Source organism: Chlorocebus sabaeus, chromosome 5, assembly GCF_047675955.1.
Source record: "Chlorocebus sabaeus isolate Y175 chromosome 5, mChlSab1.0.hap1, whole genome shotgun sequence".
NCBI classification, from domain to species: Eukaryota; Metazoa; Chordata; class Mammalia; order Primates; family Cercopithecidae; genus Chlorocebus; species Chlorocebus sabaeus.
This window is the reverse complement of record NC_132908.1, coordinates 86,479,411-86,505,852: the sequence shown is the minus strand read 5'-3', so window position 1 is coordinate 86,505,852 and position 26,442 is coordinate 86,479,411. Positions and strand designations below refer to the sequence as shown.

At 55.0% G+C, this 26,442-nt stretch overlaps 2 protein-coding genes across 7 annotated transcripts in view; both read right to left on the bottom strand.

Annotated features, from left to right (window-relative positions):
• Window positions 1-2,481, bottom strand: part of TCF25 (TCF25 ribosome quality control complex subunit) — a 35,079-nt gene extending 32,598 nt beyond the window's left edge. For 3 of the 4 annotated variants that reach the window (XR_005243846.2, XR_005243847.2, XM_073015682.1), the window contains exon 1: window positions 2,191-2,481. Coding sequence is in view for 2 of the 4 variants with exons in the window: in XM_073015682.1 (XP_072871783.1) it covers window positions 2,191-2,382 (192 nt within the window). In the remaining 2 variants the exon portion in view is untranslated. The remainder of the gene's footprint in view (window positions 1-2,190) is intronic. The other variant, XM_007994440.3, reaches the window with a different exon arrangement.
• A 2,568-nt stretch (window positions 2,482-5,049) lies between these two features.
• SPIRE2 (spire type actin nucleation factor 2) overlaps window positions 5,050-26,442 on the bottom strand; it is a 54,866-nt gene continuing 33,473 nt past the window's right edge. For all 3 annotated transcript variants that reach the window (XM_073015681.1, XM_073015680.1, XM_073015679.1), the window contains 12 exons: window positions 22,965-23,045; window positions 22,681-22,845; window positions 21,383-21,469; window positions 20,956-21,079; window positions 17,853-18,022; window positions 16,994-17,183; window positions 15,399-15,511; window positions 12,530-12,664; window positions 12,296-12,363; window positions 8,026-8,053; window positions 6,666-6,781; window positions 5,050-6,301 (listed from right to left, as the gene is read on the bottom strand). In XM_073015681.1, the coding sequence (XP_072871782.1) occupies window positions 6,079-6,301; window positions 6,666-6,781; window positions 8,026-8,053; window positions 12,296-12,363; window positions 12,530-12,664; window positions 15,399-15,511; window positions 16,994-17,183; window positions 17,853-18,022; window positions 20,956-21,079; window positions 21,383-21,469; window positions 22,681-22,845; window positions 22,965-23,045 (1,500 nt within the window). In that variant the 3' untranslated portion in view covers window positions 5,050-6,078. The remainder of the gene's footprint in view (window positions 6,302-6,665; window positions 6,782-8,025; window positions 8,054-12,295; window positions 12,364-12,529; window positions 12,665-15,398; window positions 15,512-16,993; window positions 17,184-17,852; window positions 18,023-20,955; window positions 21,080-21,382; window positions 21,470-22,680; window positions 22,846-22,964; window positions 23,046-26,442) is intronic.

Below are 26,442 nucleotides of genomic sequence, written 5' to 3'. Positions count from 1 at the left end.
TCTTGTCTCTGAATAAATAAAATTTTAAAAGAGACACAGCATGTCTCTCACTGACGCATTCACATTCAAACCATTCAATCCTAAGTGGCTGTTCAATGTCCCTCATACTTCTGTTTATTAAGAGCTATTTAACAGAACACCAATAAACATTTCTATTATATTATTTCCAAATATGAGTTGTAAGGGCAAAAAAGTATAGAATGCTTAAATTAAGATTGATGTGTGCCATTGGATAAAATTCTTTGAAATTCCTAAGAACACAAGCACAATAAGCAGATGCTCATCCACGGAGGCTGTTGGTGTTACTGACACTCCAGACTCACTCCAGGAAGTCCACAAGGGTGTGTGTGGTTTCTGACCTTACGGACTCTTGTTCTGTCAACTCACGAACCACACTGTTTCCCAATTCCCACCAACACAAATATAAATACCAAAAAGATTAAATATTTAAATGGAAAAAACAAAAAAGCATTAAAAGAACAAGCTGAGCACAGTAGGGTATGCTGTAGTCCCAGCTGCTCAGGAGGCTGAGGCAGGAGGATCACCGTCAGGGAAGATCTATGTGAAGACACTATAGAGAGATGGATGTGTAACAATGAGAAAAGTGGCTCCGGTATCTTTCAGCACGCAGAAATTAAAGAATTTAAAGAACAAACAAACTGAGAAAATACGTTAAAGACAACTGATAGCAAGCTTTCACGAACAAAAAGATTGTTTAAACTCCCTATAAAAAGGCAAAGGATATAAACAGGTTGTCACAAAGAGAAATATAAATGGTCAACGAGTATATAGCTAGGTGCTGCATTTCACTAACAAAGAAGTGTAAAATAAAATGTGATATCATTTTTGACAAATTATATTGACAAAAATTTAAAAAGACTTATGGGGCCAAGCACAGTGGCTCATGCGTGTAATGCCAACACTTTCAGAGGCCAAGGTGAGAGGATTATTTGAGCCCAGGAGTTCAAGGTTGCAGTGAGCTAGGATTGTGCCAATGCACTTCAGCCTGGGCAACAGGGCAAGATTCCATCTCAAAAAAAAAAAAAAAAAACAAACCACTTTCAGTAACTGCTGTGAATCTAGCAAATTACTGAGCCTTGACGGTAGTCTTGTAGACCCGTAAAGGTGGAATTGATGTGAGAAGGGCAGTCAACCAAGCATGGTGACTCACGCCTGTAGTTCCAGCACTTTGTGAGGCTAAGGTGAACAGACTGTTTGAGCGCAGGAGTTCTAGACCAGCCTGGGCAACAAGGTGAAACCTCGTCTCTACAAAAAAAAAATTTAGCGTGGTGTGGTGACACCCACCCGTAGTCCTAGACACCCAGGAGGCTGAGGTGGGAGGATCGCAGAGTCCGCAGAGGCAGAGTTACAGACGGAGGCCAGGGCTTAGGAGAAAACGGCACAGGACCACATGTGCAAACCATGCAGACAAACTGGCTACTTCCCCGTGCCAGAAACGTGCTGCCGGAGATGCAACGAAGAGTAAGACTAACCCCCTGGGTTAGGCTAATGGGGATGCAGCGGAGAAGAGCAAGGTCCTGGGTTAGGCAGGGTTGTTGCGAGGATTAAAGGAGAATGCTCGCAGAGGCCTGGCAAGTCCTCAACTCCGGAACTGAGAGAAACCCACTCTTGCCTCTACACCAAGGCCCCATCCCCACGGTGGCCCCAGGCCCCATTTAACCCCGCCCATGCCATCGCCTCGCCCTCCTGTCCTTAGCCACGCCCTGTAGTGTCATGGCCCCACGACAGCCACGTGGCTGCAGGCCCGTTTAACCCCGCCCACATCGTGGCCCGGCCCCGCTGACGCTGGTCACGCCCTTGGCATTAAGGCCCCGCCCTCCCCACAGCCCGGACCCCGCTTAACCCCGCCCATTCGGTCGCCCCGCCCCGACGACATGGCCCCGCCCCATCTCTTTGCCCCGCCCCTGAGGGCGGGATGATCCCGCCCACCTCACCGGGGTTAGAACATAATTTAACGCCGCGGCCCGGCGTCCTGACCTCACGCCACCGCCCACCCGCGTCGTCCCGGCCCCGACGCACGGCCCCGCCCTCCCCACTGCAGCCGGGACCCACGTCACCAGACCTACCCCTGGCATGACGACCCCCCGCTCCCAGACCCGACTGGACGCTCGTCCCGCCCCGCGACGTCACGGGCCACCCCGCCCCCACCCGGGTCGCCGCGCTCCTCACCAGCTCGAAGCGGTTGTTGACTCGGACGCCCTCCTTCCCTGCGCCCCCGGGGCGCCGGACACCCAGCTCCCGCTTGGGCCCTTCTTCTTCCGCGTCATCGTCATCACGGAGGTCGAACTGCAGGGCGCTGGGCCCGATGGGCTCCTGGCCGCGCTGTTCCCCCCTCAGCCTCCGGAGGGCCCGGCGCGACATAGGACCGAACGACCAGGACGTCTGGAGAGAGGGAGAAGGAAGCGCAGAAAACTCGGCAGTCGGCGCGCCTGCGCACTCCTGGAGCGGGTGGGGGCGGGGGAGCTGGCTGCGGCGCCTGCGCACTCCTGGCGCGCGGGCTGGGGGCGGGGCCTGGCGTGCGGCGCCTGCGCGTTGCGACTCAGCGGAACTTCGCCGCCTCAGCCGCGGCGACTGGGCGGGCCCCGGTGGGTCCGGGCCAGGTCTCGGGAAAGCCGGGTTCCTGCGCGCCGTGGGCCTCTGGCTTGGAGAGGTGCCCCGCGGGGATGACGGGCTTTGATGCGGGGTAAGAGGCGCGCAGCCGGAGACAGTCGGCCCTGCCCGGCCTTGCCCATCCGTGTGGTCCGGAACCTGCAGCCGCGTTCGGCCCGCCAGGGGCTGTCCCCACTCCGGGCCTGGAGCATTTCAGCTGCGTCCCGGACGCTGCTAGTTGGTCTTTTCGTGTCACGGTGTCATTCGAGTGATCTAGCCGTCGATGCCCACCTCTGCCCTGGCCTGAAGCCGCCGCCCCTCGGGCACCAGTGAGGGACGCGGCCCTCGCTGCCCGCCTGAGGCCTCGTTAGGGACGGTGGTTCTGAGCAGTTCCAGGACAGGCCGCCCGCGTTTGTCACGATCTAAGGGCCGGGCGCGGTGCTCGCGCTTGTAATCCCAGCACTATGGGAGGCCGAGGTGGGCGGATCACCTGAGGTCAGGAGTTCGAGACCAGCGTGGGCAACATGGTGAAACAGTCTCTACTAAAAATACAAAAATTAGCCGGGTGTGGCCGCGCACGCCTGTCATCCCAGCTACTCGGGAGGCTGAGGCTGCAGTGAGCCGAGATCGTGACACTGCACTCCAGTCTGGGCCACAGAGCCAGACCCTGTCTCAGAAAAAAGAAAAACAAAAATAAAGTAGATGAGGCTGAGATAGGGCTCGGTTCAGTGGGCGGATGGCACAGCTTCCTGTGCCGGGGGTTGGGGACACGGGGGCAGGAGGGCACAGAGAAGACAGGTACCAGCAACCTGCTGCTCAACTTACTGTGGCTTCATGAGCCCAGGAAGCAGCCCTGGTGGGCCGACCCGGCCCCTCCCAGGATGGGTTAGGGTGTTACGGTTTTATTTTATTTTCTTTTTCTTTTTTTTTTTTTTTTTTTGAGACGGAGTCTTGCTCTGTCACCCAGGCTGGAGTGCAGTGGCCGGATGTCTGCTCACCGCAAGCTCCTCCTCCCGGGTTTACGCCATTCTCCTGCCTCAGCCTCCCGAGTAGCTGGGACTACAGGCGCCCGCCACCTCGCCCGGCTAGTTTTTTGTACTTTTTAGTAGAGACGGGGTTTCACCGTGTTAGCCAGGATGGTCTCGATCTCCTGACCTCGTGATCCGCCCGTCTCGGCCTCCCAAAGTGCTGGGATTACAGGCTTGAGCCACCGCGCCCGGCCTTATTTTCGGAGATGGCGTCTTGCTCTGTTTCCCAGGCTGGAGTGCAGTGGCGCTATCTCGGCTCACTGCAACCTCCATCTCCCAGGCTCAAGCAATTCTCCTGCCTCAGCCTCCTGAGTAGCTGGGACTACAGGCATGCGTCACCATGCCCGGCTAATTTTTGTACTTTTAGTACAGATGGGGTTTCACCATGTTGGCCAGGCTGGTCTCAAACTCCTGACCTCAAGTGATCCGCCTGCCTCACCCTCCAGTGCTGGGATTACAGGCATGAACCACTGCACCCAGCACGGGTTAGGGTTTTAACGTGCGCTTTCATTTCCAAGTGTTGCTGTATGAATTAGAACCCAGTCTCCCCATGATAGGCAGTGTGAGCCCCTGTAGAACCAGAACAACAGTCGTCCTTACCAAGCACCACACATTAGCTTATTGCTGGCTGTGTGACCAGAGGAGATTGCTGACCCTCTCTGTGCGTCTTATTTTTAAACAGGAATAAAAATATAGGCCAGAGAGTCCATGAAGTACTTACACACGTGCTAGAAGCTGGCTATTTTTACTGGGGGCTCTAATTTTGCGTGTTTGGATTTCCTGGACCCCAGCTGTTTGAGTATTTTCTCCCGCAGGCCCATCTGTTGCAAGTCAGGTCCCTCCTGACCTCCAGGCTCCACGGCCAGCATTATAGCCTGGAGTCAAAGTTCCTGGGTGAGCTGTGTATCTTTGGCCAAATTCTTTCACCTCGTTGAGCCTCAGTTCCCTCATCTGTAAGGTGAGATGATGGCAGAACCTCACGGAGGAGCAGGGCAGGGCCCTGTAACAGGCGGAGCCGGGCACAGGTGAGCAGACAGCACTCAGCACAGGGCCCGTCTAGAGCCTGCAGTCACATCTCCAGCCCCTGTGAGTCCTCACCCTGAAGAACAATAGGGATCTGAGAAATGAGACCAAAGTATCCCCCAGGCCAGCAGGTGTGGCCAGAGGAGCTGATGGGCAGTAGTCTGTGCTGTCCGCATGCAGCCCTGACTGAGGTGGGCAGGACCACGAAGCTGGTAGAGCCAGCCAGGGCTGCACGGACAGAACAGGCCTGGAGCTCTCACCTGGTGGGCACCTGACTGTGCCTTTCCTCGTCCTGGAGGGCAGGTGGCCCCTCAAGCCCAGCTTCAGCCTTCGGAGAACATGCCCACTGCCATGCTGCATGAATCCTCAGTGCACATCCCAGACAGAAGACTGTGAGACATCCTTTATTAGGCCAAGAATGGCCACGTGCACAGATTGACAGCCGCTCCTCCCTGTACTGGGACCACCCAGTGTCTTCAGGAGCCTCTGGGCCAGAGGCGAGTGAGGACAGCACCAGAGAGTGGGAGGGGAGGAGGGGCAGGACAGATGTGGTTTGGACCCCAGGGAAAGGGCAGGGAGCAGCGTGGCACAGATTTTTTTTTTTTTTTTGAGACAGAGTCTCCCTCTGTTGCCCAGGCTGGAGTGCAGTGGCAGTCTCAGCTCACTCCAAGCTCTGCCTCATAGGTTCAAGTGATTCTCCTACTTCAGCCTGCCATGTAGCTGGGATTACAGGCACCTGCCACTACGCCTGGCTAATTTTTGCATTTTCAGTAGAGACGAAATGTCATCATGTTGGCCAGGCTGGTCTCAAACTCCTGACCTCAGGTGATCCTCCCTCAGCCTCCCAAAGTGCTGGGATTATAGGCGTGAGCCTGGCCAGACCTTTCAAACAGAGGCTGGGGGTGCCTCTCACGGGGACCCTGCCCACAAAGAGACTTCTTCCAGGTGCCTCTGCTGCCCGAGTACCCACAAAGGGAGAGCAGAGGCAGGCAGGGTGCTCTGGTCCAGCTGGGAGCCAAGATACCCTATCCCCACCTAGACGTTCACTGCGGAGGGAAAGCTGCGGTTCTCATTCCTGGGGATGGAGAAGAGAATGGGAACATGGGATGCAGTCTGTGCCGGGATCTAGAACCTTCTGCTCTCTCCCCTCAGTGAGAAAACCCACCCCCTCCCTCCCCCCCCTTCCTCCCTGGCAAGGAATCCTGAGAAGAAACAGCCTCCCCCAGGGAGGGTTCTGAAGTGCGCCTGAACCCAAATGAGCTCTGGGGCCAGGAAACGGTGTATATAAATATATAGGCTGTGTATATATATTATAAATGTATCTATATATGTATATATGTACATGCACAGCTCAGAGCGTCCTAGCCTGGTACAGGGCCTGCCTGATGCCTCCTGGAGGCCTGGCCTGCTGGGGCTGTCACTTGAAGTCAAGAGTCCTGGTGTTAGGTATGTAGAGGGATTGGGTCTGGCGACTGCGTCGTGGCGTAGTGTTGAGGACGTCCACGCTCTTGCGGCTGGAACGCACCACGTCGGCCACAAAGCTGGTGCACTCACTGCAGACGTCCTTCAGGACACAGCCGTGGGCGTAGATGTGGGGGAACGCCTCCTCCACACTCTGCCACTGTGGCCCTTGCAGGGATCTGGGGGGCGGGAGAGGGCAGTCAGGTAGAGGAGCCAGCCAGAGTGCAACACCCCCTCCCTGACTGTGTCCCACAGCCCCCTCCTGGCTGCCTTTCACTCTAGGCCTCCCCTTGGCCCTCGGGCAACAAACACAGCTAGCAGCGTTCATCTCAGCAAAGACTTCCCTGACCACCCGAGGCCAGTTTCCATCTCATACGACTCAGCCTCCCAGAGCCCTACAAAATGATCTGTCTCTGCCTTGGATTTCCATTTCCTTGGGGTGTCATAGCACACAGAGTCAAAGCCAGCCCCCTCCACCCCAGCTCCCAAGTTCCTGTTCACGCTCGACCACCACAGTGACTCAGCACAAGGCAAAGAACGCACTGAAAGATGTCTTTTCTCTGGATTGGTGTGGTTTCGGCAGCTGATACCCTCTGAGGACTCTCAAAGCCCAGTGTGTAGACAGGAATGTGTGCAAACTTCTTAGAAGGCATCTTCATCTGCAGCACAGAGGGAGGAGGTGTGAACCAGGCATCCCCACAGACACATTCAGGGTACACTCAGTGCTAAGGAACCTCCCCGATCTGGGACCTGTGTGGCAGCCAGAGCTGCCTGGAGAATATTTGCTGTCCCTACACTCTCCGATGTCTCCTCTGTGCCTTTTGTCTGAAGACTGGCACGTGATTCCCGCTTGCTGCTCATCTGGGCAGGGGCTTCTTAGAGGGCACAAACCGTCCCTTTTTATACCATACAGATCTACCACCACGCACTGCACATAATCCACATTTAACATGGATGCGGTAGAAGCTTCTCCATTGCCAAGTGGCAGGATATAGAGTAAGACTTTTAAAATAGTGGTAGTAAAAGTCTTGCTTCTGAACTGAGGCCTGAGGGGTAACATACATATATATAATTTTTTTTTTTTTTAAAGACAAGGTCTTGCTCTGTTGCCCAGGCTGGAGTGCAGAGGCACAGCCACACTCACTGCAGCCTTGAACTTCTGGGCTCAAGATATCCTCCTACCTCAGCCTCCCAAAGTGCGGGAACAGCAGGCATGAGCCACCGCACCTGGCTGGTGACATACTTTTATTTGTATTTTATTTTATCTTTCTGAGACGGAGTCTCTGTCACCCAGGCTGGAGTGCAGTGGTGCGGTCATAGCTCACTGTGGCCTCCACCTCCCAGGTTCAAGTAATTCTCAAGCCTCAGCCTCCTGAGTAGCTAGGATTACAGGTGCGTGCCACCATGCACAGCTAATTTTTTTGTATTTTTAGTAGAAATAGGGTTTCACCATGTTGGCCAGGCTGGTCTCAAGTAGTCTGCTCGCCTCATCGGCCTCCCAAAGTGCTAGGATTACAGGTATGAGCCACCATGCCCAGCTGACATACTTTTAAATGTTAGGATCCCTTTACCTCTGTGTACCTGCACGTGAGCACACACCCCAACTGCAATAAGGAGCCCCTCCTAAAACACCCAAAAAGTTACAGAATGTAAGAAGGTAGGACTTTTAGAGGGGAAGTGAAGGGTTTTTTGGTACCAGGCTACTCAAGTGGAATGTTTAAAAACAATAACCTATAAGGGTCTTTAAAAACTGCACACTATCTTGGAAAGTATGGGAATGGATTCTGCTGAAGGGAGATGAATGAGGTGCCTGGTGAGGGCAGCATCATCCAACACCTCCAATCAAAGCCAGTGAAGCCCCTCATCTACCTAGCTCAGAACCCAGATCCCACATGGTCCTCACCTTTATGCTACAGGAAGTGCAGACAGCTCTGGAAGGGAACAGAGGAAATGCAGTGTCAGCAGGGAGGAAACCCACGAAGAAACAGCTGAGAAACTCGCATTCCAGCCTCCACACATCCCAGTTCAAACCGTCCTTGCCTTCTGCTTGATGCTTGGTTACTTCAGTGCTTTATTTTACTCCAAAATCTTGCTTTTCTTTATACTTAGGTATCCACCCAAAATATATGTGCCCCTCGGCATTCTCTTAGGAAGGTTGGCTCCAGGAGTTTCCTCCTACCAAGTTTTCTGTTGCCAACTGGCAGGATATAGAGTAAGGCTGACAAATAGTGGTGTTGGGCCAGACGTGGTAGCTTACGCCTGTAATCCCAGCACTTTAGGAGGCCAAGGCCGGTGGATCACCTGAGGTCAGGAGTTCGAGACCAACAAGGTGAAACCCGTTCCTACTAAAAATACAAAAATTAGTTGGGCGTGGCTGCATGCACCTGTAATCCCAGCTACTTGGTGGGCTGAGACAGGAGACTGGCATGAACCCAGGAAGTGGAGGTTGCAGTGAGCTGAGATCCGGCCACTGCACTCCAGCCTGGGGGACTGAGCGAGACTCTGTCACAATAAAAAAAGAAAAACAGTGGTGGTAAAAGTCCCTTTTAAGCAGATTTGTTTCTGAACTGAGGCGTGATGGGTCATGTACTTTCGGAATGTTTAAAAACAAAAACCTATAAGGGTCTTTAAAAACTGCACACTGTCATCCGGGCACGGTGGCTCACGCCTGTGATCCCAGCACTTTGGGAGGCCAAGGTGGGTGGATCACGAGGTCAGGTGTTCAAGATCGGCCTGGCCAAGATGGTGAAACCCTGTCTCTACTAAAAATACAATAAATTAGCTGGGCGTGGTGGCGGGCGTCTGTAATCCCAGCTACTCGGGAGGCTGAGGCAGAGAATTGCTTGAACCCGGGAGGCGGAAGTTGCAGTGAGCCGAGATCATGCCACTGCACTTCAGCCTGGCTGACAGAGACAAACTCCGTCTCAAAAAAAAAAAAAACCTGCACATTGTCTCCGAAAGACATCTAAGATTCCTTCTAAGATGACGCGTAGAGATTGCTGTGTGCCTGACACTACTCACCGTAAAAGCACCATGGAAGCCAGAGGGGCCTCAACTGAGATGCTCAGTTTTAAAAGGTGAGTCAATTTTGTTTTAATCCCCGTATCTGACTTCAAAAATAAATACCTTCTTATGAAAAATTCAAGGCTGGGCGTGGTGGCTCAAACCTGTAATCCCAGCATTTTGGGAGGCAGAGGCGGGCAGATCACGAGGTCAGGAGATGGAGACCATCTTGGCTAACATGGTGAAACGCCATCTCTACTAAAAATACAAAAAAATTAGCCGGGCCTGGTGGCGGGCACCTGTAGTCCCAGCTACTCAGGAGGCTGAGGCAGGAAATGGTGTGAACTCGGGAGACGGAGCTTGCAGTGAGCTGGGATCGCGCCACTGCACGCCAGCCTGGGCGACAGAGCAAGACTCTGTCTCAAAAAAAAAAAAAAAAAATGCAAGGCTGGGCGCAGTGGCTCACCCCTGTAATCCCAGCACTTTGGGAGGCTGAGGCGGGCGGATCACCTGAGGTCGGGAGCTGGAGACCAGCCTGACCAACATGGAGGAACCCCATCTCTACTAAAAATACACAAATAGCCAGGTGTGGTGGCACATGCCTATAATCCCAGCTAGTCGTGAGGCTGGGGCAGGAGAATCACTTGAACCTGGGAGGCGGAGGTTGCGGTGAGCCGAGATTGCGGCATTGCACTCCAGCATGGGGAACAATAGCGAAACTCCGTCTCAAAAAAAAAAAAAAAAAAAATTCAAACATGAGAGAATTAAAATTTGGACACTACATCCTCAGAAATGATCCCTGCTAGTAATGGTTTCCATCCTCCAGGCTTTTCCAAGCATATATCAACAGAAATATACATAATTTTACAGATAAAATGAGGTGATTTTTTTTTTTTCCCAGACAGGGTCTTGCTCTGTCACCCAGGCTGGAGTACAGTGACACCATCATAGCTCACTGCAACCTTGACCTCCTTGGCTCAAGTGATCCTCCCACCTCAGCCTCCCAAAGTGCTGGGATTATAGGCATGAGCTACCAAACCCAGCCTTACTTTATTTATTTGAGACAGTCTCCCTCTGTCACTCAGGTTGGAGTACAGTGGTACTATCTCAGCTCACTGCAAGCTCCATCTCCCAGGTTCAAGAAATTCTCCTGCCTCAGCCTCCCGAGTAGCTGGGACCACAGGTGCCCACCACCACGCCCGACTATTTTTTTCTAATTTTAGTAGAGACAGGGTTTCACCATGTTGGCCAGTTTGGTCTCAACCTCCCGACCTCGTGATCTGTCCGCCTCAGCCTCCCAAAGTGCTGGGATTACAGGTGTGAGCCACCACGCCCGGCCCCAGCCTTACTTTTTTATTCAGTCTGGGAAACTCTAGCTTTTACTTGGGTTGTTCAGATCATTTACAGTTAATGTGATGCTAGATAAGTTGTGTTTAAGTCTGACATCTTGCTATTTGTTTTCTTTTTGACTCATTTATTTGTTCCCCTTCTTTTCCTACCTTTTTTTGGATTAATTAATATTTATGGTTCCATCTTATCTCCTTTGTTGGCTTATTAGCTGTAACTGTTTTATTTTAGTGGTTGCTTTAGGACTTATAGTATACATCTTTAACTTATCACAGTCTACCTTTAATATTTGTATTGCGTATATAACACCTTACTATACCTTATCATAGTGATTCACCTTATCATAGTGAACCTTAAAATAGTGTACTTCTGGCCGGACACGGTGGCTCACGCCTGTAATCCCAGCACTTTGGGAGGCTGAGGCGGGCGGATCATGAGGTCAGGAGATCGAGACCATCCTGGCTAACACTGTGAAACCCCGTCTCTACTAAAAATACAAAAAATTAGCCGGGTGTGGTGGCAGCGCCTGTAGTCCCAGCTACTTGGGAGGCTGAGACAGGAGAATGGCGTGAACCCGGGAGGCGGAGCTTGCAATGAGCCGAGATTGCGCCACTGCACTCCAGCCTGGGCAACAGAGACTCCATCTCAAAAAAAAAAAAAAAAAGTATACTTCCAATTTTCTCCTCTCCCTGGCCTTAATGCTAACTATTGTTATCAACACTACTTATACGTGTGTCACAGAACCCACAATACATTGTAATTAATTTTGTCTTTTTTGCCTGCCTGGTAATCTTTGATTAGATACCAGACATTTGATCTTGCTGAGTACTGCTTTGTTTTTTTGTTTGTTTTAAAAAAAGTCTTGTTCTTGAGCTTTGTTCTCAGAATCAGTTAAGATATCTGTGAACAGTTTGATCCTTTCAGGTCTTGCTTTGATGATTTATCAGTCAGGCCTGGAGCAACACTCACTTTGGGCTACTTAGTCCACATTAGTGAGGCCAGGCCTTCGGGTGCATTCCGGTGAGTGCCCTGTGAATTATGACATTTCTGGCTGTGGCTGGTGGAAACGGATGTTATTCATTCCTGGCCCTGAGCACTGTTCCTTCAGACCTTTATAACAAGGGAAGGTAAATTTTTTCTGTAAAGGGCCAGAGAATAAACCTTTTCGGCGTGGCTGAGCGAGTAACAAATGGCTGTGGCTGTGTTCCAATGAGGCTTTACTCGCCAAACAGGCGGAGGACCAGATTTGGCCCGTGGCTATAGTTTGTCAATCTCTGCTTTAGAAGAAATGTTTTGCAGCCTTCAGTCATTTCCTTCAGAGAGGGGGGACTTCTCTGAGGCTTTCTCGGGGCAGCCCTCTCCTCTGGAGTTCTGCATGGGGGATTCAAGCTGCTGTGGTCTCCCTGGATTCTCAGCTTTATCTCCTCCATTCCGGGAGTCTGGCGGCTGTGGCTCATGGCCTAGAAACTCTCCAGACAATGACTGCGGTGATGGCAGGCCTGCCCTGTTGTGTTTCCTTTTTGTTGCCCGCTGTCCAAAGTCTTGAAAAACATTGTTTCATATCCTGTTTGTTCTGGGCTGTGGAAGATGCCTATTACCCCATCTTGGCTGAAACTGGGAGTTGCTTAGCTATTTAAGTTTCATTTAATTTAAATAAAATTTAAAATTTAACTCCTCATTCAACTAACGATATTTGTGGACTCATCAGCCATGGAACATGCTAGAACATTCCTGGAGTCACAGGAAGTTCTGTGGGCAGCACTGCCCAGAGGCTTCTCACCTCCTCCTCCCCTTGTGAACTGGCAGCTAAAGGGAAGGCTCACCTCTTGCAGAAGAGACAGGTGGGCGGCCATGAGAACAGCGGGAACTTGGCCCGGCAGCAGCAGCAAATCTGTCAGAAAAGACCTGATTAGAGCCCGGCTTTGTCCAAAGCTCCCTGGGTCCTGCCCTGTCCTTGCTGCCCCTCAGGGTTCCCAACCAGATCATGAGCAAACAGTCCCAGGATCCGCCCCCGACGCAGCGGGCAAGAGAGCAGCCCCACGTCTAGGCAGCCTCACCTTCCCCTTCTTCAGACTGCTGAAGAGCTCCTTGTTCTGCAAAAACTTCTCCATCTCGGCCTTCACCAGCACACGGCGCACGTCCATCACCTCTTCCACGGTCAGCGCAAGGCTCTCCACGGGGTGGCTGAACTCCTGGGGGACGGGGCAAGGGGCTGTGCTCACTCGGCCTCAGGTAGAAAGTCTTCCATGCAGGAGTCTCCCCCAGCTTGCTCTCCTTCCCTGAGGACCCTTACGCCTTCCTGGCCTCAGCCTAAACAAGCCCGCGACCTTCTAAAACACTTGTCCATCAGCCATCCCTCCCCGTGTCTTCGATGAGGCGCTGCTGCTGCAGGCTAGGCCTCCCATGACCAGCGGCCCCTGCCAGCCAGCCCAGCCTTCACTGGCCACGCTCCACACACACTCCCCTCAGCCCATGTTTGTTCAAGGTGTCCCTCCCTGCAAACACACTATGGGCGGATCCACACCAGCCAGAGTCCATCTCAAATCCTCCCTCCCTGAGCAGCTGATGTCCTCTCATCCGCGAGGTCCGGGAGCCTCCAACAGACCACCTCACTCCTGGGGCCCAGCTTGCATCTGCCCATCTGCACTCAGCACAGTCGTGTGTCCTGACCACTGATTCCTGGGACCACATTATGATAAGCGTGTCCTGTTTTTGCCTCCCTGTGCTTGGCATAGAACTTGACACCTGATCTCTCTAAGCCTCAGTTTTCTCTTCTGTAAAATGGGGCTGGATTTCAGCTCCATCGAGATGACTCATGCCGGCATCGCGTTCGCAGTGTCAGTCATTACTCTGCCGAGGCAGGTGGGCACCATCTATGAAGGTGCCACACGAATGGAGTTGGACCATGTGTTCTGCTTTGGATTTGCAGTGGGTTATCCTGTCTAGAGCTGGGAACACATGCTCCTGTCTGGCACTGGGGGGAGCTGCGGCCCTTGCATTTGTTCCTCACTCTGACCTGAGGCACCCAGAGCTTTGGGCTTCTGTTGCCAACTGCCTGATGGTGCTGTTTCCAGCTGAACAGTTCACCTGAGATGTCACAGATGTTACGCCAACAACGTCCGTGGCCAGGAGACCTCACGTCGGGTGCAGAGAACAGCTGCCTGCCCCCCAGGTGAGGCTGTGAGCCCAGGGCAGATGGAAGGCCAGGTTCGGTGATGCTCAGTAGCCCCCCTTCAGAAAGCACTTCTGAGACTTCAGAGCTAAAGAACCACTCATGTGACCTGTGGTCATCTTAAATGCGTCCTCTAATTCCTTAAGAAGTGGGCCTTAATTCCCTCCCTCCCCTAGAGAATAGGCTGGACTTCGTGACTCGCTGCTAATGAGTTGGGACAACGTGGCACTTCTGGACTTGGTCACAAATACTCAGTGGCTTTCACGGCGGTCACTCTTGAGCCACATGCTCTGGGGGATGCCAGCCGCCACCCTGTGGAGATCGCCAAGCAGCCCCGAGAGAGGCCTGTATACACAGCAGGGCACTCGCGTCTCCTGCTCACAGCTGGCTGAGGACGCCACTTCATGTGGTTCCTCCAGCCCCCATTTGAGCCTTCAGTCGAGACTGCAGGCCCCACTGCCATCCTAACTGCAGCCTCACGAAAGACCCTGGGCTGGAGCTACACAGCGAAGACACTTCCAGAGTCCCAACCCTCAGAAACTGTGTGAGATAATCCATGTTTGTTATTTTAAGATGCTACATTGTGAGGTAACTTTTGATGCAGTGATATATAGCTAATCCTAGACTAATGAGGCAAGCCCTGCATTTCGGTGGGGCCTGCGACCTAGACTAATGGGGCAAGCCCTGCGTTTCGGGGGGCGGGGATACGAACAGTGCCTTGCGTTTACATAAGGCTCATAGTTCTCAAAGCATTTTAACATCTGTTCTCATATGAGCCTCTTGATAAAACCTCAAATAGTGGCAGCACCACACCGTTCACATCCCTCCAACACCTGCATGCTGCCAGCGTGGCCCACGGGCCGCACACTCGCCTTAAATCAAACACTAGAACTCACGTCCACGTGGCCTCAAGATGTCAGCAAAGGTGAGCTCCTCACAATTACAGGTCAGATATGAAACCCAGGGGAGAGGGGCTGAGCGGTACCCTGGCGGCGTCACGGCCAGAGTCAAGGTCGCGACCCAGTGAAGCCCCCTCACACTGACCTCCAGGCACACAGGGCGCGCAGGTTCGCCCCCTGCCCTACCCCCACACTGAACCGTTCAATTCGGGTCGTCCCTTGCAAGGTGGCTCCAGGCTCCGGGGTCGCAGTGCGGTTCGGCCCCAGCAGGCGGCAGCAGAGACCTCTGCCGCAGGCCAACAGCTCCACCACTGGTGCCCCAAGACGTTCAGACCACGCCCCCAGACCCAAGCTCAGACCACGCCCCCCAGACCGGGGCTCAGACCACGCCCCCAGACAGACGCTGAGACCACGCCCCCCAGACAGGCGCTCGGACCACGCCCTCTGAGACAGGCGCTGAGACCACACCCCCCAGACCGGCGCTCAGACCCGCCCTCCCAGACAGGCGCTGAGACCACGCCCCCCGCACAGGCACTCAGACCCGCCCTCCCAGACAGCCGCTCAGACCACGCCCCCCAGACAGGCGCTCAGACCCGCCCTCCCAGACAGGCGCTCAGACCACACCCCCCAGACAGGCACTCGGACCATGCCCCCCAGACCTGCGCTCAGACCACAGTCCCCCAGACAGGCGCTCAGACCCGCCCTCCCAGACAGGTGCTTAGACCACGCCCCCCAGACAACACTCAGACTATGCCTCAGGCAGGGCCTCAGTACTGAACACCTGGCTGGCAGCGGGAAGGTGGGCGCAAAGACGTCTCCTGGGTCGCCCTGGATGACAACTGCACCCTCACTCACCAGCCACAGGTGTTTGGCATCGGGGGTCATGGAGGCCTCAGGTCTGTTCCCCGAGGAGCCCCGGTTGCTGAGTAGGGGGTGGCTGGGGTCAGAGACGCTCGCGGCACAGGTACCTGGGGGAGAGCAGAGGCTCCGTCAGGACTGCCTGGCAGGAGCTCTGGTAAGGAGGACTGTGCAGAGGGGATGACAGAGATTGTGGAGGGCTCCAGGGGAACCAAGCAAAAGGTCAAGTGGAGAAGCAGCCACGCAGTAGCTACACAGGTAATTATAGCACTTAGGAGGCCGAGGCGGGTGGAACCTTGAGCCCAGGAGCTCAAGACCACCCTGGGCAACGTAGCGAGACCCTCATCTCTAGAGAAAAATATAAAAGTTAGCCAGGCGTTGTGGAGCACATTGGTAGTCCTAGCTACTCAGGAGGCTGAGGCAGGCAGATTGCTTGAGCCCAGGAGGTCAAGGCTGCAGTGAGCTATAATGGTGCCTCTGCACTCCAGCCTGGGCACCAGAGCAAGACCTTGTCTCAAAAGGAAGAAAAGAGTGAAGAGTGTGGCTTCCACATTGGGACTTTCGTTGGGGCCCATGTGGTATAGAGGGTCCACAGGACCCCCGAAGGGTCCCTGTGTCTGAGCCCCAGAACGAGCTGGCGTGGGCAGTCCCACAGCACCAGCGGCCTGTGTCTGAGCCCCAGAACGAGCTGGCGTGGGCAGTCCTACAGCACCAGTGAGGCAGACTACAGATACGTGGGGCGGGACCCTCCTCCCACAGTCCACACCTCACACTGGAGCTGAAGGTCGACCTCCCTCCCTCCACCAGCTCCAAGAGGCTGAGGCACAGCTCCAGGTGGGGGAGACCTAGATTAAGAGAGAGGTTTGGAAGTGGCCTGGCCTGGACCTCTTAACACTGGGAAGGGAGCCATAACCACCAAACGCGATTGTCCCAAGACTCTGGCCTCGCAGGCAGACAAGGAGGCCTGGCTGTGCCTGGTGGGATGTGGTGGGTGGGGTGACAAGAACCCTGAGTTGCGAGGGCTCTCTGTAAAGTTCAGCTCTTACGATGGTAGGAGCAGCCCTGTACAGCCAGCAAGAATCATTCTGTGCTCAGCAGCGCGAAAAGCAGTTGAAGGAACCATGGCGCAGGTTCCAGAGCCACGTGCTGCGAGCCCAGCTGGTTCACTATGGACACACTGCTCCCTTCTCAGAGGACTAGAAGGGTCTATCACTCATCAACTCATCTAGTTAGCTATCTTTCTATATCCCAATGTTAATAATAATTATGTCTAGGTCACTCATCAGCTCAGCTAGTTAGCTAACTTTCTATATCCCAATGTTAATAATAATTATGTCTAGGTAATAGAATCATGAGAATTATTTTTAAATATTAAAAAATATTTTTACAATAAATATGCATTACTTAATAAGAAGTTTTCAAGTTAAAGGGAGATGCCTGCCTGAGGTGGTGCCCTCTTGCAGGCACGAGCTCCCTGGGTCCCTGGGAGCTGCCTGCTCAGGAAGACGTGGGCTGAGGTGGAGGGATGGGTGCCCACAGGATGGGTCGGGGTGGGGGCGAAGGTGGGTACGGGGGTGAGAAGCAGCACTTACCCTGGTCTCGGGCGCCAGGCCTCCACACACGCACGCTGCCAGCTCGGGGCCGTGGTGGCTCCGTCCCTCCTGGGGGCTGGGTGGCAGACTGCAGGCCAGAGGCCACCTCACTTCGGAGCTGCGCCAGGTCATGTTCTGAGAAGGAGCGGTCCCGTTTCAGTGTCACCTCCCCACACGGAGACTCTTCTTCCTGTGGACACACCAGACGCAGCCCTGCCCTAACAATGCCCACCAGTGCCTCCTGCCCATGCCTGGAATGAAGCAAAGGACCCAGGGGTGCCGCTGGGTCTGCTGCGATGTGGGGCAGCCTGCACCCACTTCCCAGGCTGCCCGCCTCTGGGCAGTTCATGGCAAGCACCCTAATAACCAAGCCCTTCCCCAAGGCCTTCTGGGAAGTCCTGGAAATTGACAGGTCTAGTGTCAGATGGAGGCAGAGCCCTCTGGGATGGCCCCCAACAAGGCCATCGCCGGCCCTTCTGTGAAGAGAGAAGCATTCCATTCACAGGGCAGCCAGGATGGGCAGGAAGCCTCACTGGGACCACCTTTTCACATCAACTAGCGGGGGGCTCAGTTTCCTGGGCCTGAGACAGCCAGGCACTTCCGCCGTCAGCCTTCCATCGTCTGTGGGAGGAGGCAGCCCAGGCCCTCTCCCAGAGACACCCTTCTGAGCGGCCAAGATGGCAGGGTCCCCGAGCCCCACAGGCCTCCTCCTAGGGCAGGACGTCAGTTTCAAGGGAGGGCCCCTGGACAGGGGACACCACACTCGCTGCTGCCCCCAGCTTAGCTTAGCCCATCTCAGTTCCTTGGCCCCCACCCTCCCATTCCTGGTCTCTTTTCAGGAATACCCACGGGCTCTGACCTCAGATGTGTTCATTTCCTCCATCTCCGCCAAGGTGGGCGCCTTGAGCAGCACGCGGGGCCGTGGGCGCTGGGCACTGCCCCCAGCGTCTGTGACCGACAGGTTGGTGCAGGAGGCGGACCTGGCATCTCCAGAGCAGGCATTGAGGATACAGGGCAGAGAACCAAACCCTGGGGAGACGGGAGCCGAGCAGGACGGGCCAGTGAACGGGGAGACAGCAGGCAGGAGCTGACGGCTTTGTGTGCACCAGCTGGCTAAATTCCCTGACTTTGCAGAAGGGAAAACTGAGGGCTAGCCAGCCATTTAAAAAAACGAGGAACTAGGCCGGGCGCGGTGGCTGACGCCTGTAATCCCAGCTACTCAGGAAGCTGAGGCAGGAGAATCACTTGAACCCGGGAGGCGGAAGTTACAGTGAGCTGAGATTGTGCCACTGCACTCCAGCCTGGGGGACAGAGCAAGACTCCATCTTTTAAAAAAAAGGAAAACGAACTCCAGCCTAGAGATCTGCCTAGTGTCTCAGAGGCAGAGCAGATGCAGGATTGGAGTTTGCCATCTCATGTAAGGAATGGTGCAGCACTGAAGGCTCTCAGTGACTTTTCACAAGGAGAATTGGGTCTCAGACATTGGAACAAATGCCTGTCTTGGGGCCGGGCGCGGTGGCTCATGCCTGTCATCCCAGCACTTTGGGAGGCTGCGGCGGGTGGATCACCTAAGGTTGAGAGTTTGAGACCAGCCTGGCCAACATGGTGAAACCCCGTCTCTACTAAAAATACAAAATTAGCCGGGCGTGGTGGCAGGTGCCTATAATCCCAGCTACTCAGGAGGCGGAGGCAGGAGAATCACTTGAACCCGGGAGGCAGAGGTTGTGGTGAGCTGAGATCGCGTCACTATACTCCAGCCTGGGCAACAAGAGCGAAACTCCGTCTCAAAAAAAAAAAAAAAAAAAAAAGAAAGAAAGAAAAGAAAAACATTTGCCGGGGCGGTGGCTCAAGCCTGTAATCCCAGCACTTTGGGAGGCTGAGACAGGCAGATCACGAGGTCAGGAGATCGAGACCATCCTGGCTAACATGGTGAAACCCCATCTCTACTAAAAAAAATACAAAAAACTAGCCAGGCGAGGTGGCGGGCACCTGTAGTCCCAGCTACTTGGAAGGCTGAGGCAGGAGAATGGCGTAAACCCTGGAGGCGGAGCTTGCAGTGAGCTGAGATCCGGCCACTGCACTCCAGCCTGGGCGACAGAGCCAGACTCCGTCTCAAAAAAAAAAAAAAAAAAAAGAAAAAGAAAAACATTTTAAAAGTTTGCTTTTATTCTATTTTTCTTCTAAATGCTGAAATGTGTCATACTATTGTAAACTATGTAGACTAGCAAATACACGTCAAGTCCAGGATAACAGGATATAAGATCATGTTAGGCGTGGTGGCTCACACCTATAATCCCAGCACTTTGGGAAGCTGAGGCAGAAGGATCACTTGAGCCCACAAGTTCAACACCAGCCTGGGCAACAGAGCAAGACCGTGTCTCTACAAAAACACAAAAAATTAGCCGGGCGTGGTGGTGCATGCCGGTCGTCCCAGCTACTCGAGAGGCTGAGGTGGGAGGATCGCTTGAGCCTGAGAGGTTGAGGCTGCGTGAGCTATAATGGTGCCACTGCACTCCAGCCGGGGTGACAGGGTGAGACCCTGTCTCAAAAAAAAAAAAAAAAAGACATAGGAAATTCCAATGGCCTTGTAAAGTTTTTAATGAGATGCATAAAAAGTGATTTTTTTTTGTTTTGATACTAGGTCTCACTCTGTCACCCAGTCTAGAGGGCAGTGATACAATCATGGCTCACTGCAGCATCAAGCTCTCAGGCTCAAGCAATCCTCCCACCTCAGCCCCTGGAGTACCTGGGATTACAGCCATGTGCCACCGCACCTGGCTAATTTTTCTTTGAAATTTTTGGCAGAGATGAGGTCTCACTATATTGCCCAGGCTGGTCTCGAACTCCTGGGCTCAAGTGATCCTCCTGCCTCAGCCTCCCAAAGTGCTGGGATTACAAGGCATGAGCTACTGAGCCCAGCCTCAAAATTTCTTATTTTTGGCCAGGTGCAGTGGTTCACACCTTTAATGTCAGCATTTTGGGAGGCCGAGGCGGGCAGTTCACTTGAGCCCAGGAGTTTGTGTCCAGCCTGGCCAATATGGTGAAACCCTGTCTCTACTAAAACTACAAAAAAAAAAAAAAAAAAAAAAAAATTAGCCAGGCGTGGTGGCACGTGCCTCTAATCCCAGCTACCCAGAAGGCTGAGGCATGAGAATCGTTTGAACCTGGGAGGCGGAGGGTGCAGTGAGCCGAGGTCGCACCACTGCACTCCAGCCTGGGCAACAGAGTGAGACTCCGTCTCAAACAAATATATACATATTATTTTAATTTAGTTTAATTTTTTTTATCCCCAAGTAATCTGAGTTTCAAAAGCCTGTGTGCCTCAAAAATTAAGATGTTCTGGGCCGGGCGCGGTGGCTCAAGCCTGTAATCCCAGCACTTTGGGAGGCCGAGGCGGGCGGATCACGAGGTCAGGAGATCGAGACCATCCTGGCTAACGCGGTGAAACCCCGTCTCTACTAAAAACACAAAAAACTAGCCGGGCGAGGTGGCGGCACCTGTAGTCCCAGCTACTCCGGAGGCTGAGGCAGGAGAATGGCGTAAACCCGGGAGGCGGAGCTTGCAGTGAGCTGAGATCCGGCCACTGCACTCCAGCCCGGGCGACAGAGCAAGACTCCGTCTCAAAAAAAAAAAAAAAAAAAAACATACAAGAAAAACTAGCCGGGCGAGGTGGCGGGCGCCTGTAGTCCCAGCTACTCGGGAGGCTGAGGCAGGTGAATGGCGTGAACACGGGGGGCGGAGCTTGCAGTGAGCCGAGATCGCGCCACCGCACGGCAGCCTGGGGCACAGAGCAAGACTCCGTCTCAAAAAAAAAAAAAAAAAAAACTAAGATGTTCTGTGTCTTCCATGGGTTCAGGCGCCCTCAGGGAAATGCCACCTTCCAATGTGCAACCTGACCAGGGGAATGGGGGGCCCCACCAGGGGCACAGGGGTCTCTCTTCTCCCGCCATCCCTTCACTCACCGCGGGCAGCCCAGCCCTCGCCCTGCACTGGGCGCAGCCTCCGCTCCTGCTTGATCTCCTCCAGGATCTTCTCATGCAGGGACCTCTGCTTCGGTGGCAATGGGCGCAGCCGCCTCTCAGAGACCTGCAGTGGGGAAGCAGGCCATGACACGGGCCCACTCTGGAGTCAGAAGAGCCGGCCAGGCCCACCCGGAGGGAGTGCTGCTCCCGGGCGCTCTGCATGCACCTGGGGTGGGGTGGGCATGGCTCACATGGCCCCTTCCCAGAAAGAGGGCCCAGGGCCACACAGCCCCAGGCTGGCCCACAGGCAAGAGGAAGCCAGCCCGCCTCACCCATGACGCAGACGCGCTGGGACACCTCCCAGGCTGGCCACAGGACAGCACCAGGCCCTGGGCGGCCCCTGAGGAGGAGGAGGCCAGGGCGGCACCTGCTTCAGTGGAGGCCGTGAGCGGATGAAGTCCAGGATGAGCTCGTGAGCGTCCTTCTTCACCCGGGGCGGGATGTCCCCATCCACCTGCGGGGAGGATGGCTGATCTGAGGCCCTGCAGGGACCATCTGCTAGAGCAGGGGGACTGGGAGAGGCTCGCTCAGCCTGGGCTTCACACCTACCCATCCTCCCACTCTCAGCTCATGGGGACCCAGCTGCTTCCCTAGAAAGCGCATGGCAGACCCACAGGCCATGCTCTGGGCGGCCACAGCGTCCACGGTCTGACGTGTCCCCTCCAGCTGCCCCAGTCTCCAGCACCTGGGACTCATCTGGAGGTGGGGTGGGGTGGCACACACCTCACAGGGGCATCATAAGAGCCATGCCGCCGGGCGCGGTGGCTCAAGCCTGTAATCCCAGCACTTTGGGAGGCTGAGACGGGCGGATCACGAGGTCAGGAGATCGAGACCATCCTGGCTAATGTGGTAAAACCCCGTCTCTACTAAAAATACAAAAAATGAGCCGGGCGTGGTGGCGGCGCCTGTAGTCCCAGCTACTCGGAGGCTGAGGCAGGAGAATGGCATGAACCCGGGAGGCGGAGCTTGCAGTGAGCTGAGATGGTGCCACTGCACTCCAGCCTGGGCGACAGAGCGAGACTCCGTCTCAAAAAAAAAAAAAAAAACCAAAAAAAAAAAAACAAAAAAAAAGAGCTATGCCAGCGCATCCTAAGGGCTCCATGAGTTTTGTTAAAGCAAAAATATCCTACAGCCGGGCCAGGCAGGTGGTTCACGCCTGTAATCCCAGCACTCTGGGAGGCCGAGGCGGGCAGGTCACGAGGTCAGGAGATTGAAACCATCTTGGCTAACACAGGGAAACCCCGTCTCTACTAAAAACACAAAAAATTAGCTGGGTGTGGTGGGGGGCACCTGTAGTCCCAGTTACTTGGGAGGCTGAGGCAGGAGAATCGCTTGAACCCAGGAGGCGGAGATTGCAGTGAGCCGAGATCGCGCCATTGCACTCCAGCCTGGAGTCCAGCGACAGAGTGACTCCTTCTCAAAAAAGAAAAAAAAAAAAATCCTACAGCCTTGGCTCTTGTGGCCTCCAGGGGCCCTCCCTGGTCCTCCAGAACCTTCCGCACTTCCCTTCCCTGCCTGGTCACTGTCCCTGAAGTGATACCGAGCTGTGGGAATTGGGGCCACATCTCCCTAATCCATATTCTACCGCCCAGTACCCAGCACAGAGAGAAGGGACCCTGGGCCCCTCTTCCAGGTGGGCCGCCCCTCTGCGGCCACCCCGCTCACCATGACCTTGCGGAGCTTGTAGTTCCGGGCCCGGATGTCCTGCATTAGCATCTCGAAGGGCGTGAGCTGGAACTCGGTGGGGAGGGGGTTGAACTCCTGCTCCTGCACCTTCTTCAGCTTCACTCCGTGGCGGAGCTCCCGCATGAGCTGAACCCATAGCCGGGCCTGGGCCCCGGGGAAAGAGACCGGCTCTCAGCCCCAGGTAAGGCTCCACGGCCCTCCAGGCAGAGTCCCCCGGCAGGCTGGGCTGCGTAGTGGCCCGGTCAGGCAGGAGCGAGTCTTACCCAGTCTGTGTGACCCAGGCTGTCCAGCTCTGCCTGTGGCGTGTCCACCTGCGGCTCGTCCTCCCGAAGCTTCTGCAGCATCTGTGACCACACACGCTCGTTAGTCCAGGGGAGGGACGAGAATGGCGGACGCAGGACAGGCCCCGTCCGTCAGGGACACGGCCACGTCACGGGGGCTCCACTCAACCAGCCGGAAAAGAGACGAGTGGGCATTTTGGCCCAGGCTTCAGGACTCGAAGATATGTGGGGAAACCGAGTCATCGCCACAGGTGGCGGACACAGGTGTGGAGGCTCCACTCTCCCCGTTTCGTTCAGCTCTCAGTTCACACGGCGCTGCCTCAAGGGGACCACGCACCCTGCCGCCCCCCTGGGCCCCTGCAGCTGCTCGAGGTCCCAGCCTGGCCTTTACGCTGAGCTGCTTCTCTGAGCAGCGTCTGGGGCTCGGTGCAGTGTGGCACAGGCCAGTTTTTGTGCGTGGCTTGAGTGAATGGACACATGGTGGAAGGTGGATGGGAGGGTGGATGAGCTGCTGCTCAGCAAGTCCAGGGAAACAGACTTTGTGAACTGGGGAAGGTGCCAACCCTGTGGTGAAGGCCTGTTTGGGAAGTGTTCTGTGCTGAGAACGTGGGAAGAAGGTGCGGCACCTGCTGCCTGGGTCACGCACGATCTCAGTGGCACAGAGCATCTGCTCTCACCAAGTCCCAACCCTAGAGAAGCACCTGCCCTTTGGCACAGCCCCCACAACCAGACAGAACTGGTCACCCTGGCTTCTGCCCCAGGTACCTGCCACACTGCTTTGGGACACTCCCTGGGCAGCACAAGGTGTGAGTCTGCCCACAGGCCTCATGTGTGCCAGCCCAGGGCAAAGGGCACACAGGGTGGCACTCCTGTCCTTCCTGGAACACCTGTACCTGTTCCTAAGCAGGCCGCTCCTGGCCAAAATGCCAGCAGACACAGCTACACCCCATGGAGTAACCCTTCTCTCGCTTCGTCCCACCACGAACTCGCCAAACTTCGCCTCGGTCAACTGCCTGCATGCAGAGCTGTTTCCTCCTAAAGAAAGAGCTTCCTGGCCGGGCACAGTGGCTCACAGCTGTAACCCCAGCACTCTGGGAGGCCAAAGTGGGAGGATCACTTGAGCTCAAGAGTTTGGGACCAGCCTGGGTAATATAGTAAGACCCTGACTCTAAGAAAAGAATAAAAGAGCTTTCATTGTCTGAGTAAGAAACTGATCTGAGCAGCAGAAAACAGCCTGATCAGAGACAGAGACACAACAGCATGAGGACCATCTGCTAATTGTGGGGAACGTTAGAAGCATGTCCCAGGAGGCCAACGGGGAGCTGAGAGGGAGGGCGGAAGATGGACCATGGGATCTATGGGGTGAGAGAGAGGACAGAAGATGGAGCATGGGATCTGGGGGATGAGAAAGAAGGCGGAAGATGGGCCATCGGATCCAGGGGATGAGAGGGAGGATGGAAGATGGACCATGGGATCCGGCGGGTGAGAGAGAGGGCAGAAGATGGGCCATGGGGCCTGGGGGGTTAGGAGAGAGCGAAGATGAACCATGGGATCCAGGAGCTGAGGGGAAGGACGGAAGATGGACCATGGGATCTAGGGGTGGGAAGAGAGCCGTCCAACCATGGTGCACGCTTGGGCTGTAGATGAGGCCAAGCAGCTCAGGCTGCCGCCCGGTGTCAAAACCACCTGCTACGGCTCAGAGGGCCAGGAACCTTTCTTGGTTAGAGGACAAGAGAGACACTGCATCGTAAAGGGTCAGGGAGGAATGAAGGACCAGCATCAGTTAACTTTGAAAACATCTTCTGCCACCGAGGCAAGAAGGGATCCCCTGCCTCTCCAAGGCCTGGCTTTCTCCCCTGTGAGATGCTGATGGGAGAAAAGGCAGAGTCCACATATGCCAAGACCCCATGATACAGAAACACATCAGCTCCCTGGGGGCAGCAGCCATGCCCAGGGAGAGGCTGGGAGAGACAGAGAGGGATGGTTCAGTCCACGGAGAGGTAGGAGGCCCAGGGGAGAACTCTGGCTTGGGAACCATGTCAGAGCCAGCACTGCCCGACTCTTGCTTTGTGGCTTTGGGCAACGGTCCCAGCCTCCGAGCCTGCACCTGCTCAGCTGTCAAATGGCCCCTCCAGCTGTTAAGGGGCAGGAGAGTGAGGCTGGGTTGTCACAGGACCAGCAGGTGGGTTTTCCCACCCAAAGCTCCAAGCAAGTTGCTGAGCCTTTCTGTGGTTCCTGAGTATAGAGGGGCCACCTTTGGCATCGTATTTCAGAAGGAACCAGGGCCTGGAGAGGCTGGTGGAGAGGCAGGAGGAAGGATGCCCTCTTGCAGATGTAAAAGAGAGCACAATGGGTGCCAGGACAGGATAACAACTTAGAGACAACAGGAGAGAGCAGTTGGGGAAGGGGCTGAGCCCATCGCTTAATTTCTCTGGTAAGAAGCAAGTGTGAGGCTGGGCGCGGTGGCTCACGCCTGTAATCCCAGCACTTTGGGAGGCCAAGGCAGACAGATCACCTGAGGTCAGGAGTTCAAGACTAGCTTGGCCAACATGGTGAAATCCTGTCTCTACTACCAGGCGTGGTGGTGCCTGTAATCCCAGCTACTTGGGAGGCTGCAGCAGGAGAAATGCTTGAACCTGGGAGGTGGAGGTTGCAGTGAGCCAAGATCCAGCCACTACCCCTCCTGCCTGGGTGACAGAGTGAGACCCTGTCTCAAAACAAAACAAAAAAACAAAACAAAACAAAAAAACAAGGAAGTGTGAGGGTTAAGTGGGAATACATAACGCCAGCAGCAGTCGCACCGAGGACCTGACTTTTTTTTTTTTTTTTTTTTTTTTTTTTTTTTTTGAGACGGAGTCTGGCTCTGTCGCCCAGGCTGGGGTGCAGTGGCCGGATCTCAGCTCACTGCAAGCTCCGCCTCCTGGGTTTACACCATTCTCCTGCCTCAGCCTCCGGAGTAACTGGGACTACAGGCGCCCGCCACCTCGCCCGGCTAGTTTTTTGTATTTTTTAGTAGAGACGGGGTTTCACCGTGTTAGTCAGGATGGTCTTGATCTCCTGACCTAGTGATCCGCCCGTCTCAGCCTCCCAAAGTGCTGGGATTACAGGCTTGAGCCACCGCGCCCGACCGAGGACCTGACTTTCTGTCCACCAAGAGCCCGGCCTTGCCAGTCTCCTCCCACACGCAGGCACCACCTTGGCCCCCGGACCCCCCACGGTCGCCCCCATGCACCGCTCACCTCCTTGGCCCCCGGACCCCCCACGGTCGCCCCCATGCACCGTTCACCTCCTTGGCCCCCGGACCCCCCACGGTCGCCCCCATGCACCGTTCACCTCCTTGACCCCCTGGACCCCCCACGGTCGCCCCCATGCACCGCTCACCTCCTTGGCCCCCGGACCCCCCACGGTCGCCCCCATGCACCGCTCACCTCCTTGACCCCCTGGACCCCCCACGGTCGCC